The sequence below is a fragment of the Phoenix dactylifera genome, chromosome 3, assembly GCF_051530095.1.
Source record: "Phoenix dactylifera cultivar Ajwa chromosome 3, Ajwa_hap1_PhDact_Kaust_v1.1, whole genome shotgun sequence".
In the NCBI taxonomy this organism is placed as follows: domain Eukaryota; kingdom Viridiplantae; phylum Streptophyta; class Magnoliopsida; order Arecales; family Arecaceae; genus Phoenix; species Phoenix dactylifera.
Genome location: NC_143192.1, coordinates 47,076,713 through 47,094,963, shown reverse-complemented (window position 1 = coordinate 47,094,963; position 18,251 = coordinate 47,076,713). Strand labels below are relative to the sequence as shown.

Here is an 18,251-nt window from a genome sequence, read left to right as displayed (position 1 = left end):
CTATGAGTATAAGAGATTTTCCTTATACAATCCTGTTATTTTCCTTCTTTTTCCTTTTGTTGTACAAGAACTGTGAGTGGCATCCTGGAATGGTATGAGTATAAGAGATTTTCTGATACCTGTATCAGATGCTCGCCTTCCTCATATGGTTCAGGTTCAATTCCATTAAACAGATAAGGGTGACTGCATGCCTTCCGGAGTTGTATTACCTGACAACAATGAACATCAGAAAGGAAATCCAAAGCAATTTCTCTAGAAATTGCTAAAATAAATGAATTCCAATAACAGAAACTAGAAGTCTAGAATTATCATAAATTTTGAGAACTGGCTTCCTTTAAATCTTATCCAGAACACTTTGCTTAATGCTGAAGGAAGGCCATTGACTTAATGTTCCTAGGCTTCAAAGTAGAAGAATGATGAAGATCAGATGCATCTATTACTTCTCTGGGATAAAATAACGAGTTTTTCTCTAAGAACTAACAATTGATTACCTAGGCACTTTGAATAGGTGCCAAGTATCCAAGTGTCCCCTAGTGTTTCACACTCTTAACCTTAAAAAAATCCAGACATAGGAACCCTTCGGTACATTACCATTTATAAAAAAATAAAGAAATGTAAATACATTGAATATGCTAACAAACACATCTATTTCATGCAGAATTACAGTTATGCCATCTCAACATTAATGAAAAGGAAGATATAGGTGTGAAGCTCCAGTAGAAGACAATGGACACTTTTCACTAGTATTGTTTAATAGTAAAATGGTAAAAAAAATTAAGAATTAACAATTGCAATGAGGTGTCTAGTCATTATAAAAAGAAGGGCCAAGTGCCACGTCTTATGGCTAATATGAGCATGAGATTCCATTGTCATAATGACATACTGTGTCATTTCATGCCCAACAACCCAAGGGTCCAAAAGTGTGGGCATACTAGAGTTTCCAACCAAACTGAAGTATCCAAAACACAGTTGCTATGGCAAGGAAACAAAACAAGTAAGCCAGTTTCTACAGTGAGAAAACAAAAACAACTTCCTTTTTTTGGTAATGACCCATGGGATATATATCATTGATATGGCACAGTACATTAATAGCATCTTCAATGGATCCACATGTAACCAAAAGCATGACATGAGTTACTGTAATCAGCTAAATACTCAATTTGCACTATGAGAAGGTCGGTCAGATATGAGCTATATGATTTGTTAAATATATCATCTAATGTTGTTACTTCTCCTTTTATAAATCATTTCATGATTCTGAGTTTTGGAAAGTAAAAGTTGATCTTTCTATGCCCTAAACCAAGCATAAGGGAGGAAAAGGATTCATGTAGCCAACCCCAACTAGTTTGGGATAAAGGCTTACTTGAGTTGAGTTTACAAATTGATCATTTATGTGAATTTGTCTAGGATTGTTGCTAAGGGCCTGTTTGTTATTGTTGTTGATTTAGCGTCTTTCTTTCCCTACAAATTAGGTAAATACAACATGGACATGGACATCGGATGTAGCATTTGCACCAAACACCTGCCATTCCTTTCTTTTATTTTTACCTGTTTAGAAAGCAATAACTCTTCGCTGCCAAAAGTTCTAAAGATTTTTACAAAAATAAAAAAAGGTTTCATCATACATATTCTTCTGTCTAGTTCAATTCTCTTCTTAGATTTGTGAAAACAAAAGCAATACCAAACAGGTCCTAAATTTATCATCACCCTCTCTATTGCTTCCTCCTCTTGCTATTGGTTTATAGGACTCAATATTGTAAGAACTATTTATTATGGACATCTATATCTAGTAAGACAGTACTTTTGTTGTTTTTACATCACTTATCAGGATGATTACCCAAAGATGTTGGTTTGAATCAGCAAATATTCTACATAGCCCCTATCTGGGATCACTTATGGCCCCTTCTCTACTTTGGGCTGGCCTACAAAAACACTGTTAGGAGTTAGGATACAAATATTAACCCAAAGTCCAGTGTAACAGTAACAATGCATTAGAAACTCATCATTTCATACCTCACATTTACAAGGCTGACCCAGTGAGAAAGTAACACCATTAAGGACATATTATCCCAGTCCTATCTGAACTGTGGAGTAAGAAATCAGCCGCTAGAAGTTTATACTGGATGGCCGATGCCAGTAACTACCGGCCATAAATGGTATGGTTTAACACATGAACCAGTGATGCCGAGTTTAAGGGAAGAATCAGCCAATAGTGCAGAAAAACAGTCACACCGAACGTTGAAGCATGGGTAAGCTGTTTCAGGTCTTAGAATGGGTAATAGTCAAACTGAATGCACTTTTGAAATCTCTCTTTACACCTAAAGAAAAGAAGTTGAAAAGAGAAAAATATAAGAAAGAAATTCATTTTGGTGAAACTCTTAAGAAAGATGTATCAATGATGCCTCGTGAGATTCAGCCCGCATTTTTCTCTTTTTTTTAAATTTTTACACATAATGGAACACCATAGGGCTTTTAGTTAAAAAATTCTTTACAAGATGCATGTGTGATGCATCTGATAGCATCACATATATGAATATATGTCGTTGTATTTTCAGTTTTGACAGAATTTCTTTTTTTAATATTTTATTTGAGAAAATGAATAACTTTTACTTACATCACAACTAAGAACATGAATGCCAAAAAAACCTTCAAAAAAACCTTCAAAAAAGGTTCTCATTCTACAAATTTTATATTCCCTGAGTTTAACAAATAAAATCTTCATTGATATTTAAAAGGAATTTTTGAATGTATACTCCCTACAAATATGGCTTATTGCATGTTTACCTCTCAAAAATCACTATTTACATATATAACCATCAATTCACCATGTTTTTACAACAATAACCCTTCCATTACATTTTTGACTGATGACATCAATAAATAGCATTTTTAAGTATAAAATGACCACATTTCCCTTTTATATCAAGACAGCTGAATTTTTTTTAACATTTAGTTTGTCTTGTGAAGGGCTAAATCTTCCATATGTTTTAAGTGGGTATTCATGCAAAAAGATAATAGTCATTTTTCATCCAAAATAGCTATATATTAACAACAGGGGCATATATGAGAATAATGATTTTCGAAAGTAAACATGAAATAACCCATATTTGGAAGGATATACCCAAGAATCCCTATTTAGAAATGTAAATTCAAGTGGTACACTCAAAATCATTACCCAAGTTACCATCAAGTTATACAAAGAATACCATAAAATTATTATCCCTCTAGCATTCAGTACATTCATATGTTTCTATCCCCCACAAGCCCCTGTTGCAAAACTCCTAAAAAAGGGAAGCCCAAGAGCACGAGGCTCCCATAATTGTGGGATCTGAGGAGGGTCAAAACTCAAATGCATGTAGCCTTACCTCAGCAATGGCATTTCGAACTCGTCACCTCCAGGTCACAATGGTTCAAAACTCCTACAAGGAATAAAAATGAATCTAAGAAAAGGTCGATCCCAAGTTCTTGCTCTCAACCAAAACTTTAAGCCAATTCACCAAACAGAAAAAGGAATTTAATTTTGGAATATAGAAATTAGTCGAAAGGAGGGGAAGAAAGATGAATGAAAGCTTGGAAGAGGTGGTAGGACAAGGCTAAGGGGAGAAAGGAAGATGAAAAAGAGTGCAAAAGAGTGAGAGATAGAAAGAGAGAAACAGACAAATGTAGTTTCTACTTCCATGACTCTCTATGCCACTGCCACTATCTCTGTCCCTACCGCTGCAACCTTCGCTCCAGTTATTGGAGTCAGTGCTGCTTCCATTGCTTTAGCAATATACGAAACAGGTACCAGAACCTCTCGATTTCTAAAAGTACCGGCTGGTTCTTCTAATGGATCGAAAGGTCAAACCAGGCTCCTTTTACGTACCTTTATTTATACCTATAACAAGTTATTACTACGAAGATGGACTCAAATTACTTTTTTTTTATTGTTTTTTTTGATGATAGAAAAAATTTTCCCATTCTATAGGGTCATTCAGGATAAAAAACTCTGGAGAAGGACGAATGAAAAACTAAAGTACATTAAGGCTTCTTTATCTCTATCTGTTCCAGTAGCAGCAGCAGAAAGAAAGTTCGAGCGGTAAGCAAAAAAGGGGCTCCCTTGCCTTGGAAGAAAGATATAGAAAGCAATGCAACTTAATTCAACCCAAATCCATACAATAACTTTTGAATTTGGCGAGCACCAGTAATTTTTGTAAAAGAGAAGACAAATTTGGTTCAACCCACTTACCTTTTTTATCAAAATGATCACGCTTAAATGAGAACTTCATCAAAGATAATCATTTTACATGAGTTATAAGCAGAATATTAAAATTTAACCATGTGAGATCATCCATAAAGAAATAAGTTTCATGGTTAAGCGTAGACTTAATCACAATCATAATCATCTAGTAATTTTCCAACTATTCGAGGTCGGCTTTATGGATCCTCATTTGCCAAATATTTCTATCTAGGCCCAGATTTGATATTATTCCAAGTTTCTCCATATCTTTCCTCACAACCTCCATTCATGTTAATTTAAGTCTTCCTCTTTTTTTCTTACAATATTCAACACAAACTAAAGTACCTCTCAAAGCCTCCTTAAATCATTGTACATATCCATACCATCTCAATCGATTTTCCATCACGTTATCCTCAAGTTGTGCAAATCCTATAGCTCTTCTGATATACTAATTTCTTAATCTATCCTTATTAGTTTTACCAATCATCCATCTTACACTCTTAAGAGTAAAGAGTTGAGTTCAAGGTACGCCATCTTGGTGCCAAGCCCCATACCAATGCCACTTTGTCGCAATGTCGGTACGTTTGATATAGAGGCTGATTCGGCATACCGAATATCAGTACACCCTCCGTATTGTATATCGATACCGAGCTAGTACGGTATGCCCCTTACTGCATGATTCAGTACGGTATAGCGTACGATGGTTGAGTTTATACAAAGCTGCTTTATAGACATCTCATTTTGGTTTTTTGCTACTTCTACAACTGCACAATTTTAAGTTGTAAGAAACAAACAAAGGGCTATTTGGTTGCATAGTTACATGTCACATATCAATTCAATCAATAAAGAATGCAGTCAGCATCTATTCATCTCAATTGTTGGAGAATAAAAAGATCTCATGGAATAATTCCAAAAAAATACCCATCGTAGTCTACCATTTAGGTGAACAAGACAAGATAACTGCAATTCAGTTGAAGAACTAAAGTATTTACAAGCAGACAATTATTGAATTTGTGCAAGATAGCACATATTTAACATGATTTGCAATATGATATAAAGTCAACCATATAGTAGATATGAAAGAAAACTTAAGTACAATATTCTGCAACGATTGGTGACTAGAAGTTCCTGATGATAATGCAAGAAGTGTTGGAAGTTCCCTCCTCAGTATTGACATGTAGACTTTCTTCTGTAGGGATACCAAAGGAACCAACCTATTCGTTTAGCATCACAAATATTCTTCTCATCAATAACTAGTAAAAAAAATTGTGCAGATCTTGATGTCTGAAATGAGTTGTAAAGGACACCAAGTATTGATATGAAGAAAAGAAAAGGAAAATCTAAATCAATAGTGGAGAGTCTAACACTGTGATCTCAGTAAGCGGTGGCAGCATCAAAATTCCACTCTTAACAAGCAGTGCTTTTGTTCTCCGGAGCATAAACGCTCGCAATATATATTTAAGTATTTTGAGTTGCCTTTTTGCCTTATCTGACACATCACCTGCCGCATAAAGAACAGTTGTAGAAGGCATTTTCCTCTAACATAAACCAAATGGTGTATAATTATCCCATAAACAAGTGCTACTACACATCCCAGAGATAAGAAATGAAGCATCCAAAGAATAATAAGTCATAGACATTAATTGTTGACCCATGTATAGTAGCAACACTTGTAACACCAAAACAGACATCCCCTATAAAAGCCAAATTATATAGGATGTATATGTCAAGTAGTTTATGGTCTAAATCAAGAAAAAAGGTTTACAGAATTCCCTAGGAGGTGTTGAGAATACCACAAAAAAAATTAAACATATGTTGAAGCAAAACAGACATAATGGTAAGGAAACTTACATCTCCTGAAGCAAAACTTACATAATGGTAAAGAGTTGCAGACAACAATAAACATATATTGTTGAAAAGTCCCTTTCTTTGCTCGTCTAAATCATTAACCAACATTTTCAAAATCTAACATGTCATTTATCTCAGTGGATGAAGAATACCAAGATGAACCAGGACATCTATTGAAGGCAGAAGGAATTTCAAGAGGACTGAGATACCATAATATCTCGTACAATACATAATGGCTGATATATTGAAATATCAACCAACAAAGTATAAAGTATAAACTAGATTAACCATAGCTTCATGTATTAATTTTAATACTCAAGTGATTAAAAATTCATAAAGAATGGTCGGAAAAGAGACTAAAATATCTATGCTGATATATTACATTGTGCCAGCTAATCACCAGATATAATACTTTATACTGGCTGAATGTTTAGCTACGAGAAAGTGAATGATGCCCTTACGATAAACAGATTTCTAGGCCACGATCTCAGTTGAGATGAAAGCCAATGCAAGGAACTGTAGAATTATAGGAAATGCAATAGCACAGCTTCTGGACTCAATCAACAAGTAACAAAATATTATTAGAGATGAGTCTCAACTCGAAAATCAACTTGCAAATTCACTAATCTGAACCTACCGGCCTCCTTGATCCCTCTTATTGTTGTGAAACTCTTTTTCCTTCTTTCCTCTGGTATAACCCAACTCTGTCGGCTCCGTTCCATGTGATTTTTCACACCAGTGGTAGAGAACTTGAATTTCCTAGCACAATATCTCCTATTTTGCTCCTTGATGGGCTTGATTCCTAATACACAATTTGTCCTAGTTCTTTCCAATGGAGATGGTTCAAGGCACCAATGAGATAAACCACTCCCAATCGGTGATTTTTAGGTCACACAGAGGCACTAAAAAAGACCTCACAAACAAAGTTTATTTTCATTAATTCTCTTGTTACTCAAACACAAAATCTCGGACACAGATGCAGACCTATCTCTTGGTACAAACAAATGTCCATGTTTTTTTACTAATGCAACATCACCATGACAATTGGACTTAATTTCCATTAACCTTTTATCGCCAACGTATAATGGCTATCTAGTTGTTCATATAACATTAGCCATTAAAAAGATGTTACCATACATCAAAATTCAAATTATTAGCATATTCACTTTTCACCTTATATGTCCAATGTCAATTTGATCTGGTTCCCTAATTAGGTCATCTGCATACACCATCTTCACTTTTGTATGAAGAATCTTACAGCCCATGACCATGTCAGGTAATTTAACAAGTATCAAACTAGTGTCTTTTACAAAAACAAATTATCAAGCAAGATTTATAACATTGTACAAATATAAAGAGTATTGTACAAAAACTAGTGTCTTTTATAACATTGTCACAATCCTCATGGTACACGTGAATAATACTTCGTTGTTTCTCATTATGTGTAACTAATTCTAATTTCTAAACTGGTTAAAATTATGAAAAATGCATGTTTCATACTTGAAGTCCAATCTTCTTCAAGTTAACAACCATCGTAACAATGGCTCATTTTCCTAGTGAATTGGATTTGACTTTGTCCAATCTATCCCTCAAAAAAGCCTGGGTCGCTAGCCTCTGAATCGCATCATGAATGAACTGAAGTAATACTAATGGAAATGGTTATAGATTTTATAAACACTAGAATCAAGAATGAAGATTTATATCTTACCATTCCAATTTATTAACAAGTCATCATACCAAAACAATTATCTTCTCAAATTCTAAGAGAATGGTTTTAATAATGCCTTTGGCACCTGGTGATGAATTTCCAGCTTCCTTGAATGTGAAAAGGAATTGTTCCAGCGTCCCAAAAATAGATGGCATGCAAAAGTGCATCAAAGCCCACAGCTCAGAGAGGTTATTTTGAATAGGGGTTCCTGTCAATAACAAACGTCTTGGCATGACAAAGTGTTGTTCAAGTACTTTATACAAAACCTGCAAAAAAGGAAGCAATATGAATGGCATTTCCACGGATCACCAAAAGTAGACATAATGTGATGGTTTCTTTTCACAAAATTATCCAATATATTATCTTTTGTGAAACATAATGCATACAAGAAAAATAAGTGGTAGGGGTATTTTGTAGAGAGGGTCTACTTTATGTTTATTTATTTTTTCCTTCGCATCATTTGACAGTTGGAGGGGTGCACATGGGTATTCTCCAAGACATGCAAAACCAATACCATGTGTCGTGTCGGTTAGGAACCAGGTTGGTATGATACCATACCGTACCATACCAACATAGTACATAGCCTGGTGTCAATCTGGTGTTGGTCCACTAAATCTAGAGAGAATGAGAGAGGGGGGAGGGAGGCATGCTACCACAACAGGGCCATGGGAGTTGATGACTACCATCATGGGTGAGGGAGTGGCTGCAAGGCCAGTGAGCCATCATCATCACCGGAAGATGAGGAGGGCAAGGTGGAGAGATCAAACAAGGAGAGAGGAGGGCATTGTTGTTGGTTGTCATCATGGGAAGGAATAGAGGGCATCACTGTCGGTCATCTTCATAGGATGGGAGGAGGGTGTCGTCATCGCCAAAAAACGAGAAGAGGCTTAGGAGGGTGGCAAAGGGATTGGAAGGAGAGAGGGCGAGGGCTAGAGATTGGAATCAGGATAGAAGCTGCAGAGATTGAGGATCAAGGGCATGAGGAGGCATCAGAGTGCCGGAGGCGAATAGGGAAGCTAAGTTTTCAAGGAAAGAAAAGCTATATATATAAAGAGTGAGATTGAGAGATCAATTAATCAAATGGAACGCAGGGGTTCGGGATCTTATACAAGGGCTTAGTTCAGCTGGGTGAACTAGGGCAGAACATCCAAAATCGAGTTCAGTGTTTGGGCCGATTCGCCCCCTGCCTCTTTTCTGGTGCTTGATCCATCTTGGTTCCTGGCCAATTCGGTTTGACAAACTTTGAACCACTTGGTTCAGAACAATTCAGCAAACCTTGCAATTCTCCATGCATACATATCCCTAGACAGTACGATATCAAAAAAAATTTGTTTATGGCTTTGATATCTTATCCAAAATGTTTCGACCAATCTGAATATGATTTTTGTTAGTACCAATCAAAATGTGGTCCTCATTCAGAAGTTTTGGTTCATATAAAAATTGATTGGTTTCGTCAGGCTTGCCCATATTTGACCATAAACAATTAAAGCAGGTGTTGCATATTTAAAACATGCATATAATGATATAACCACCACCATAACCACCAAAGCCTTTTCTCACCAAATATGGAGGCTGCCATATAGTAAAATTCTTATTATTGAAGGCTCCATGGAACAAAATTCAGCAGATCTTACACAGACAAGCATAAACATGAAATGTGTGCACATAAACAGACATTTTATGTAAGTAGATACATAAATGTTAATACATATATTTATAATTTATATCATTTTTGGGTCATTTCTTCTTTTGTTTTCTTAAATTGGAGGACAGGAGTACTAGTGAGGAAAGAAAAATCTAGCCTCTAAGAAATATTTTCTCAAGATTAAACTCTAATTTTACAAGCTTCAAGAAAATCTGGAAGAAACTAGTGCCTGTTTCGAAAACTTTTTCCAACCATTTCTCAATTTTAATGGTTTACTTTGTGCAAATCAGCAAACGATAATGTACATGTTTTATGAATTTCTGCACCAGGGAATAAAATTTAGTGAATAGTATGAAGATAAAGAGATTAGCAAATCCATGGATGTTATCTTGTCTGTGTGCATCTGTGCATGTGCATAAGACATAGATATACAAAAAAAGTGGATTTTAACATAATGGATAAATAATCCAAACCTCACACATACACTGGATGAATTTTTCAGCCGTTGAGCCTCATCAATTACAGCAAAATGCCAGGGGATTTGAGAAAGAAAATCCCGATCTAACAATGCTATGTCATAGGTTGTCAACAACACATCAAAGGATAACTCCTGCTGCTTTTACAAAGATATCAATGAAGATTTCAGTTACAAAAGTAATTTTGACTAGCAATATGGTAAAAAAAAGTAAAGAAATGATTATAACAATGTTAAAACCAACAACCAAACATTTTTGAGTGACAATGATGCTAGCCAGTGCTAGTTGGCATGCACTCTGCTGGGCCAGCACCAAACCCAGCATGGCATCTATTTAACTCCTTTTTTATCTTTTTAATTGGACAGAGTTTTAGACTCTTGGCACCGTGTAATGCACTGCTAGCATGGCACTGCTTAGCATTGCACGTACCTTGCCAGCGGATGACCAGCATGCCCACCAGCACCTATACTTAAAGCCTTGAGACAAATATAATGAAGCTAAGGCAATAAAAAATAATGCCTATTAAGTTTATCACTATGAAATCAAAAAAATTGAGGCAGAAGTTAGATGAGAAAAGTTAGAGACTACATCAGAGGATGTAGACTGCCTTTGCAAATGCTCATACATCATCCTTCGAAGACCGCAACGATGTCCCTTCTCACCAACATAGTGCAGAACTCTTAAAGTTGGACAAAATTTGGAAAATTCTGATTCCCAACCATCGGTGACACTTAGAGGACACAATATTACTGCAGAAATTTTTTTAAAAAAAAGTTGAAAGTGCCAAAAAAGTAGACAGTGAAGATTCAGGTTTTCAGATCAGCAAGAAAACTATGCAAATTTCATAACAATTTACGCACAGAAAGGTCCACGTGACATGGACTGGATCTTCAGATAGTTCAGGAAAGAAATAGCCTGCAGAGTCTTCCCAAGACCCATCTGATCAAATTCATGCAGCTTTAACAAGTCAGTAAAGAATTAAACTACAAAAATGGACTAGCATTCTAAAAAGAAAGCATCTACCAAGTGCCAACCACATATTTTAGTATTTTACTTTAGAAGTATCATGTAAAAACTAAGGCAGAAAAACTAAGAATTCGTACATAGAATTGAAAAGTGAGCCATACATACATATTGACTTCCTGCAAAGCATCACACTTAGCTTTCACTTTGGGCAAAGGCAGTATAATAAAAAGGCAGAGATCTAGGGAATGGGCACCATAAAGAATATTTGCAACAATTTGCATTTCATAATAACATTATTATTCAGTATCATACACACTGAGTCCATCATTTTTAGCTCAAGAGATGGTTAATTACTGCAATACTCCCTGGACAGATCACTGCTGGTACCCAGGGTGTATCATACAAAAGTATGGAGAGAGAGGCAACAGTGTCTCAGCTATAATTAAAGCACAAGGATCACAGTAAAAAGATACATGTTAGAAGCATTAATATAGTATTACTATATTATGACTTAAGACCTAAATTGTCTAGGTTTTTTGAGTTTACCCTACATACACAGTGTATTATAGTCAATTACTTGTTAAAAAGAATTTAGTTTTACATGAAGTGAAAAAAAAAGGCAAAAAGGAGCTGCATAGAGGTAGGGATACTCACTTCTTTCAGCTGACCCATTAGTATTGTATAATTTTTCAGTACATTGAAACTGAAATCTGTGCCATGTCTTGGATAATGGTGAAAGCTAAGATCTAAGAGTTGTATTACTTTTGGAAGGAATTTATATACATCTCATGATGGGTGACCTAATCGATCTGAAGTTTCAAGATCCTATCCAAAACAAAAAATCAACTAATCCCCTAAAACTCAAAACAGACAAATCAAAAAAAAAAGTTTCCAAGATTCTGCATAGACCAATACAATAATGAATAGGTTTCTTGGCCCCTAGAAGTCAAAACAGTCAAATCAAAAAAAAAAAAAAAAAAGTTTTCAAGATTCTGCATAGACCAATACAAGAATGAATACGTTTCTTGAAAACGAGATATTGGTTAAAGAAGCTTATTCTAAATCATAGGAAGGAGGAGGGACATTATCTTTTTTTAAAGATTCATCCGTTATAAATTGTTTGAAATCTTTTATTCACATGAAAATAACCAATTTTCCTCACCAAATTGACCACAAGGCAACGCAATTTTCAAAAGAATCCTCTTCGCACTTATTATGCTTCTCAAGATAAGCAAGTAAATCAAATGATGAAAAGATTTATATCAATTGGAAAATGTAAAAATAGTAACAAGAAAATACTTGGATAAAAAAAAAAGAACAAAAAATCAAAGAAATCATTCACTTCTAGCTGTTTCTTGAGGAACGAAGCAACCCAACCTCATCTCCTGCAAATAAACCAATAAATGCATAAACAAGCGTTGGGAAAGATTTGGAATCAAGATTGGTGGGTGGATCTTCGAATACCAACCAAGGACGACGTTGACTCCGAGCTCGTACCTCCGGACGAGCCAGGCGACGCCTTCGAGCTGGTGGGGTTTGAGTGCTGCCGAGACCCCGATGTCGGAGGGGTCCAGAGGAGGGCGGCCTTCGTCCCGGCGATCGCTCGAGAGGACAAGCTCCGCCGCCACGACGAGCCGCCGCTCGTACTCCATCACCGAGGGCCAAGAAATAGAACGATCGAGGGCGGTTACTTGCGATGCGTTTTGGGGGAGAAAGGAGGGAGAGGAGAGAGAGGTTTAAATAAAGAGCCAGCACCTACGAAGCAGAGAGGGAGCGGTCTCACCGGACCGCCTTTCCCCCTCTCCTTTTTTATTTATTTATTTATTTATTTATTTATTTATTTATTTATTTATTTATTTGTAAACCAGCCACTTATACTAAACTCGCGTGAGCATTGTCTACAGAACCAAGAGACAAAATACTCCACAGTGGAGGGACAGATATGCAACGGGTTCAAAAAAAATTTTCAGAATAATGAACAGTAAAGAAGGTGATCCAGTCAGCAGCTTTGTTCTTTTTTGAGCGTGGCCTCTTTATTTTTTTTTTTTTTTTTTTTAAAGTTAAAAGTGCCTGTCTTACCCCTCATCATATGTAAATAAATATATAAATAAAGTCAGCCCAAAATCTCACCCAAAACTGCTTGTTGTGTAACGTTTCTTCTCCTCACTCGACAATCGATAACATATTAGGAATGTCTGCGAGTGATAAAATTAAATAAGATAGTAACCCATTACCTTTCTAATTCTTCATATGAATTTCTCTATTGTCGTAACTTTGCTTTACAAATTTTGGATATAGAATATTTTCAAAAAAAAAATCCAGAACATTGATATCCGGCTGCATAGTAAAATTTCTTGATGTAAAACACTAAATACTTGTGTTGAATATGTAAATGATATATTACATTTGGAATAAGAAATCTTCATACTTAGTCGTGCTTGCGAGAAAGCGCACTGGTGAAATGTAAATTTGTGCATGACTGGTACGAGCTGATGGAGATGTGTCCTGTATTGGGTTTATGACGTGATACCGTCCAGCTTTCTGATTTGTTGAGGAAAATTCTGTTATTGCGCTCCCTCCATAGAGTCCAACAGACCTCCAAGTTCAAGGAGCTCCAAGCACCATTAGAGTAGAGTGGGAATTAGAACCAGTAAACCCCTGCAAAGATTTGATAAGACTTGATCTATTTTGAGGAATATTCCGCTGGAAGAATACCAGATTCTATAGGAGAATCTACGGCCCAATAGCAAGTAATCAAGAGATTCCAAAGCTGAGGTGCAGGGGGGACAGTGGAACATTTGACTCCATCATTTACTATTCAATATCTCCCCTGTATGTGAGCTGGTTTTGAGCGTCAACCACATGAACGCCTTCACTATCTTCCGACCAATGGCTCTTCAAAGAAGAGCTAGAGGGCAAACGTGCGCTCGAAATTTATGAATTTATAGAAAAAAATAATAGAATGGGCAAAATATGTAATTATTATATTTTATTATGAGTATTTTGGTCAAAAAAAATAGCTTTCCGATAAAATTTAAAATAGATTTTTTGAAAAGCTCCAAAATGAAGCTTCTTAACCTTCTTCCAAGAAGCTGTTTTTAATTTCTTCTTTTTTTAAAAAAAAAATTTACTCAAGATCTTTTTTCATCCAAAAATATTTTTGGAGCTTTCAAAGTATTTTTTGGTCCTCCAAATTTTTTTTGAAATTGGCCTAAATGTCCTTTCACTCTCCACTAATCATCCTAGTGAAAGGTTAGGTGTACAAGCCTAACCAGACCAGGCCAAACTCGAGGGGTCAAAATCGGTCCTAGAATATGCCCAAAAAATGTCAAAACGCTTGCAATATGAGCCGCTCTTTCGCAATGAGAAAGATATAATTCACAGGCAAAACAAATAGTACGAGAAATGATAAAAAATTCCGAAATAATCCAATTTTTTAGGCCCTGTTTGGGGGAGCTGTTGGCAGTAGAGCTGTTGGAAGTAGAGCTGTTTGAAGTAGAGCTGTTATAAAAAGTTGTTTGCTGTTTGGTAACTACATTCGTAAAGTGCTGTGGTACTTTGTTTTGTGTTTGGTAAACAAACTGAAAAAGTACTTTTATATGACAAAATTACCATAAAGGACATTGCATAGTATTATACAACACAACATAATAAAACATAACATAAATTAATACATAAATATACGATATAGTATAATATTATTGTAATATAAAATAATATTATGTTAATATAGCATAATAGTAATATAATTATTAGAGTAAATTAATATTTGGTAATATAACATAATATTAAATTATTTAACATAACATATGAATGTATTATGATATAATGTAATATATATTATATTTATAATTGTTGCTGGAAATTGGACCCGGGGGCCGCCGTGAAGCCGGGGAAGGAGGAGCTCCGCTGCTGCAGGGGGCGGACGGTGGTGCGCCGGCTGGCTGCGTCCTCCGCTGCGGGGGGATGTGCAAGTCCTGCAAAGAAAACCGGTGGCCGGGCTCCCCGGCGCCGGCCCTCCGATGCCTAAGTCAGAGGGGGCAAGTATGTGGAGAGGACAAAAAGAATCTCGTGTTCAATTGTGTCTGTGCTGTTTTCTTCCTTTTTCCCCCGGTCTAGGAGGGTTCTCTCCAGCTCCGGGTTTTTTCTCTGGTTTTTGGTCCTCTCTCCCTTTTCCCTCCAGGTTTCCTTTTATAGGAGGATTTTTGTTACCTGGGAGGTGACAGGAGGTTTGTCCTGTTTTGTAATAATTGGGCACCATGTGGCCCATTAATGGCGTAATGGAGAACGGGACCGGATCAGACCGGAATCAGGGAGTTGTCACGGTCGATCGGACCTGTTGGAGTGGTTGAACCGCCGGCTGCGGTAGGCCTGGGGTCCGTAGATGGTAAGTGCATTTATTACCGAATGAACCGGCGGTCAGGGAGAGCCATACGTTCTGATGGTTCAGTGATCCGGAGATCGTCTTGGGCCGTGTTCATTAAATGCCTGAGTGCATCGGAGACTTGAGGGAGTCTCATGCATTAATGGCAGGTCGTGCCGAACGCCTGAGGAGATCTTATGCCTTGATGGTTTGGAGATAGTGGCAGGTCGCAAGCCGCAGGAGTTGTCAAGTCCCTTGGACTTTAGGCGGAGGTTGAACATTTGGTTAAGGCATCGGCTCGGCAAGGGTGCCGAGCCGAGCTGATCGCCCAATGGGGCGCCCTGTGGCGGGACTGCTTTGAGTACTCCTGGTCGGCGCCCTTTAGGCGAGCGCCTTCTAGCAGAGCGCCTCGGCGCTGTCTTTGGTCGGCACTTTCTAACCGAACAGCTTATTTTGGTTGGGCACCTCTTGGCGCGCACTCTGGTCGGCGCCTTCTAGTCGAGCGCCTTCCTGGTCGGCATCCTTTGGCCGAGCAGCTTTCTGGTCGGCGATCTTTGGCCGAGCAGCTCTCTGGTCGGCACTCTCTGACCGAGCAGCTTTCCGGTCGGCGCTCTTTGGCTGAGCGCCTCCGTGGATATATGACTTGGGGTTTTTCCCCCAACACTACCCCCCGACTTCCGAGTTCCAGTTGGCTACCAGCTGGAGCGCGGGAAGTAGCTTTAGTTGGGTCATTACGAATTCCGAAAATTTCGATTTACTGCGCGTTTTGAATTATCGGAAGCTTCGAGGTGCCTTTAATAGGCGGCGTCTCTTCCTTCCCGAAAAGCCTCATTATTGAGGCACTTTTTGCGAAGCGTCCTCGCGTCGTGGGCTCATGATGGGGCCGCACGATCTTCGATTGCGGACGCCTTTCCGCACGATCCGATGGGGCGCTTCGATGTTCGAAGCGCTAGCCCTAATTAAATGCGTCGTTCTGTCTTTTAGACCGACACGTGTTATCATCTAACCGGGACGCAGTGTTTTCTTCGCTGATTCGGGCCGTTGGGGAGGTCTATATAAACTCTCCCCCGGCCCCCTGTCCTCTTTCTATTGCTTTCTGCCTCCAGCTTCCTATTCTTCCAGTCTTCCTCAGACCGAAGTCCCTTTTCTCCGGCATCTTTCCCAGGTCCCCCTTCTTTTTGATTTCCCTCTCTTGTAATGGGTTCGTTGCCTAGCGAAGTAGTATCCACCATGAGTGTCCTGGAGGTCGAGATGACCGAAGAGTGGTTTTTCCCTCTTCACGGGTTCCGTTTGGAACCCGCCAGGCGAAGGGATCGGGTAACCGATCCTCCGGTAGGCTGGATCGGAGTGCACTCGGAGTCACTCTGGGCCGGCCTCCGATTTCCTCTTCACGGCTTTGTGAATGAGTTGCTGGCGGTATGCCAGTTGGTTCCGGCGCAACTCACTCCAAACGCTTGGAGGGCAGTGATGGGTTTCCTGTCACTGTGTTTACTACAGGGGATTCCTACCTCTGTCAACGTCTTCCGGCGACTTTTTATTTTCAAGTCGAACCCGGGAGACGGGGAGTGGCTCTACATCGCCCTCCGGGTGGGTCGGCCACTTTTTCATGGTGCCCCCTCATCCATTCATGGTTGGAAGGAGAAATTCTTCTTCCTGGGTTCTGAATGGTCCTGGGGGTTTGACCCCAGGTGGAGGCCGGCCCAACTTAAATCCATCAACAGGCTCCCCCAGCTTTCTCCGCGTGAGCAGGAGATCTTCGATACCATCCGCAGCCTTGGGGACGGGATTTGGCTGAACGGCCTCATTAGCGAGGACGCCCTGGTGAACGTGGGCTTGAGCTCGGCACGTCCTCAGGGTAAGGATAGTTACAGCAACTTCTTATTTCCTTATTGTTCTAATGTTCTAATTTTGCTTATCTTTGCAGACATCGCAAAAATGGTGACCAAGAGCGAAGTCCTTTTCGCCCGCTTCCAGAAGAGGGCGGCCGAACTCTCAGGAGAACCGACCGAGCCGAGGAAGAAAGCAAAGACCTCGGCGAAGACCTCGACGACCACAACAGTTGAGGCGCGCGCTTCTCGCCCCGTGCGCCCTGAGGCTGGTCGGGGAGAGGGTGCCGACCAAAGAGCTGCTCGGCCAAAGATCGCCGACCAGAAAGCTGCTCGGCCAAAGGATGCCGACCAGGAAGGCGCTCGACTAGAAGGCGCCGACCAGAGTGCGCGCCAAGAGGTGCCCAACCAAAATAAGCTGCTCGGTTAGAAAATGCCGACCAAAGACAGCGCCGAGGCGCTCTGCTAGAAGGCGCTCGCCTAAAGGGCGCCGACCAGGAGTACTCAAAGCAGCCCCGCCACAGGGCGCCCCATTGGGCGATCAGCTCGGCTCGGCACCCTTGCCGAGCCGATGCCTTAACCAAATGTTCAACCTCCGCCTAAAGTCCAAGGGACTTGACAACTCCTGCGGCTTGCGACCTGCCACTATCTCCAAGCCATCAAGGCATAAGATCTCCTCAGGCGTTCGGCACGACCTGCCATTAATGCATGAGACTCCCTCAAGTCTCCGATGCACTCAGGCATTTAATGAACACGGCCCAAGACGATCTCCGGATCACTGAACCATCAGAACGTATGGCTCTCCATGACCGCCGGTTCATTCGGTAATAAATGCACTTACCATCTACGGACCCCAGGCCCACCGCAGCCGGCGGTTCAACCACTCCAACAGGTCCGATCGACCGTGACAACTCCCTGATTCCGGTCTGATCCGGTCCCGTTCTCCATTACGCCATTAATGGGCCACATGGTGCCCAATTATTACAAAACAGGACAAACCTCCTGTCACCTCCCAGGTAACAAAAATCCTCCTATAAAAGGAAACCTGGAGGGAAAAGGGAGAGAGGACCAAAAACCAGAGAAAAAACCCGGAGCTGGAGAGAACCCTCCTAGACCGGGGGAAAAAGGAAGAAAACAGCACAGACACAATTGAACACGAGATTCTTTTTGTCCTCTCCACATACTTGCCCCCTCTGACTT

The 18,251-nt window shown here is 39.5% G+C and overlaps 1 protein-coding gene across 20 annotated transcripts in view; it reads right to left on the bottom strand.

The window, feature by feature from the left end:
* Nucleotides 1–12,642, bottom strand: part of ASG3 (SNF2 domain-containing protein / helicase domain-containing protein) — a 29,320-nt gene extending 16,678 nt beyond the window's left edge. For 3 of the 20 annotated variants that reach the window (XM_088718686.2, XM_088718693.2, XM_088718697.2), the window contains exons 1-9: nt 12,360–12,489; nt 11,517–12,247; nt 10,757–10,835; nt 10,485–10,645; nt 9,905–10,036; nt 7,852–8,041; nt 5,585–5,720; nt 5,316–5,433; nt 120–209 (exon numbers count right to left, since the gene is read on the bottom strand). In XM_088718686.2, coding sequence (XP_088574812.2) covers nt 120–209; nt 5,316–5,433; nt 5,585–5,720; nt 7,852–8,041; nt 9,905–10,036; nt 10,485–10,645; nt 10,757–10,835; nt 11,517–11,534 — 924 coding nt within the window. In that variant the 5' untranslated portion in view covers nt 11,535–12,247; nt 12,360–12,489. Of the gene's footprint in view, nt 1–119; nt 210–5,315; nt 5,434–5,584; nt 5,721–7,851; nt 8,042–9,893; nt 10,431–10,484; nt 10,646–10,756; nt 10,836–11,516; nt 12,248–12,326 lie in introns of those variants that run through there. The other 17 variants (XM_088718692.2, XM_088718696.2, XM_088718688.2 and 14 more) reach the window with 15 other exon arrangements.
* Nucleotides 12,643–18,251: the final 5,609 nt, after the last annotated feature.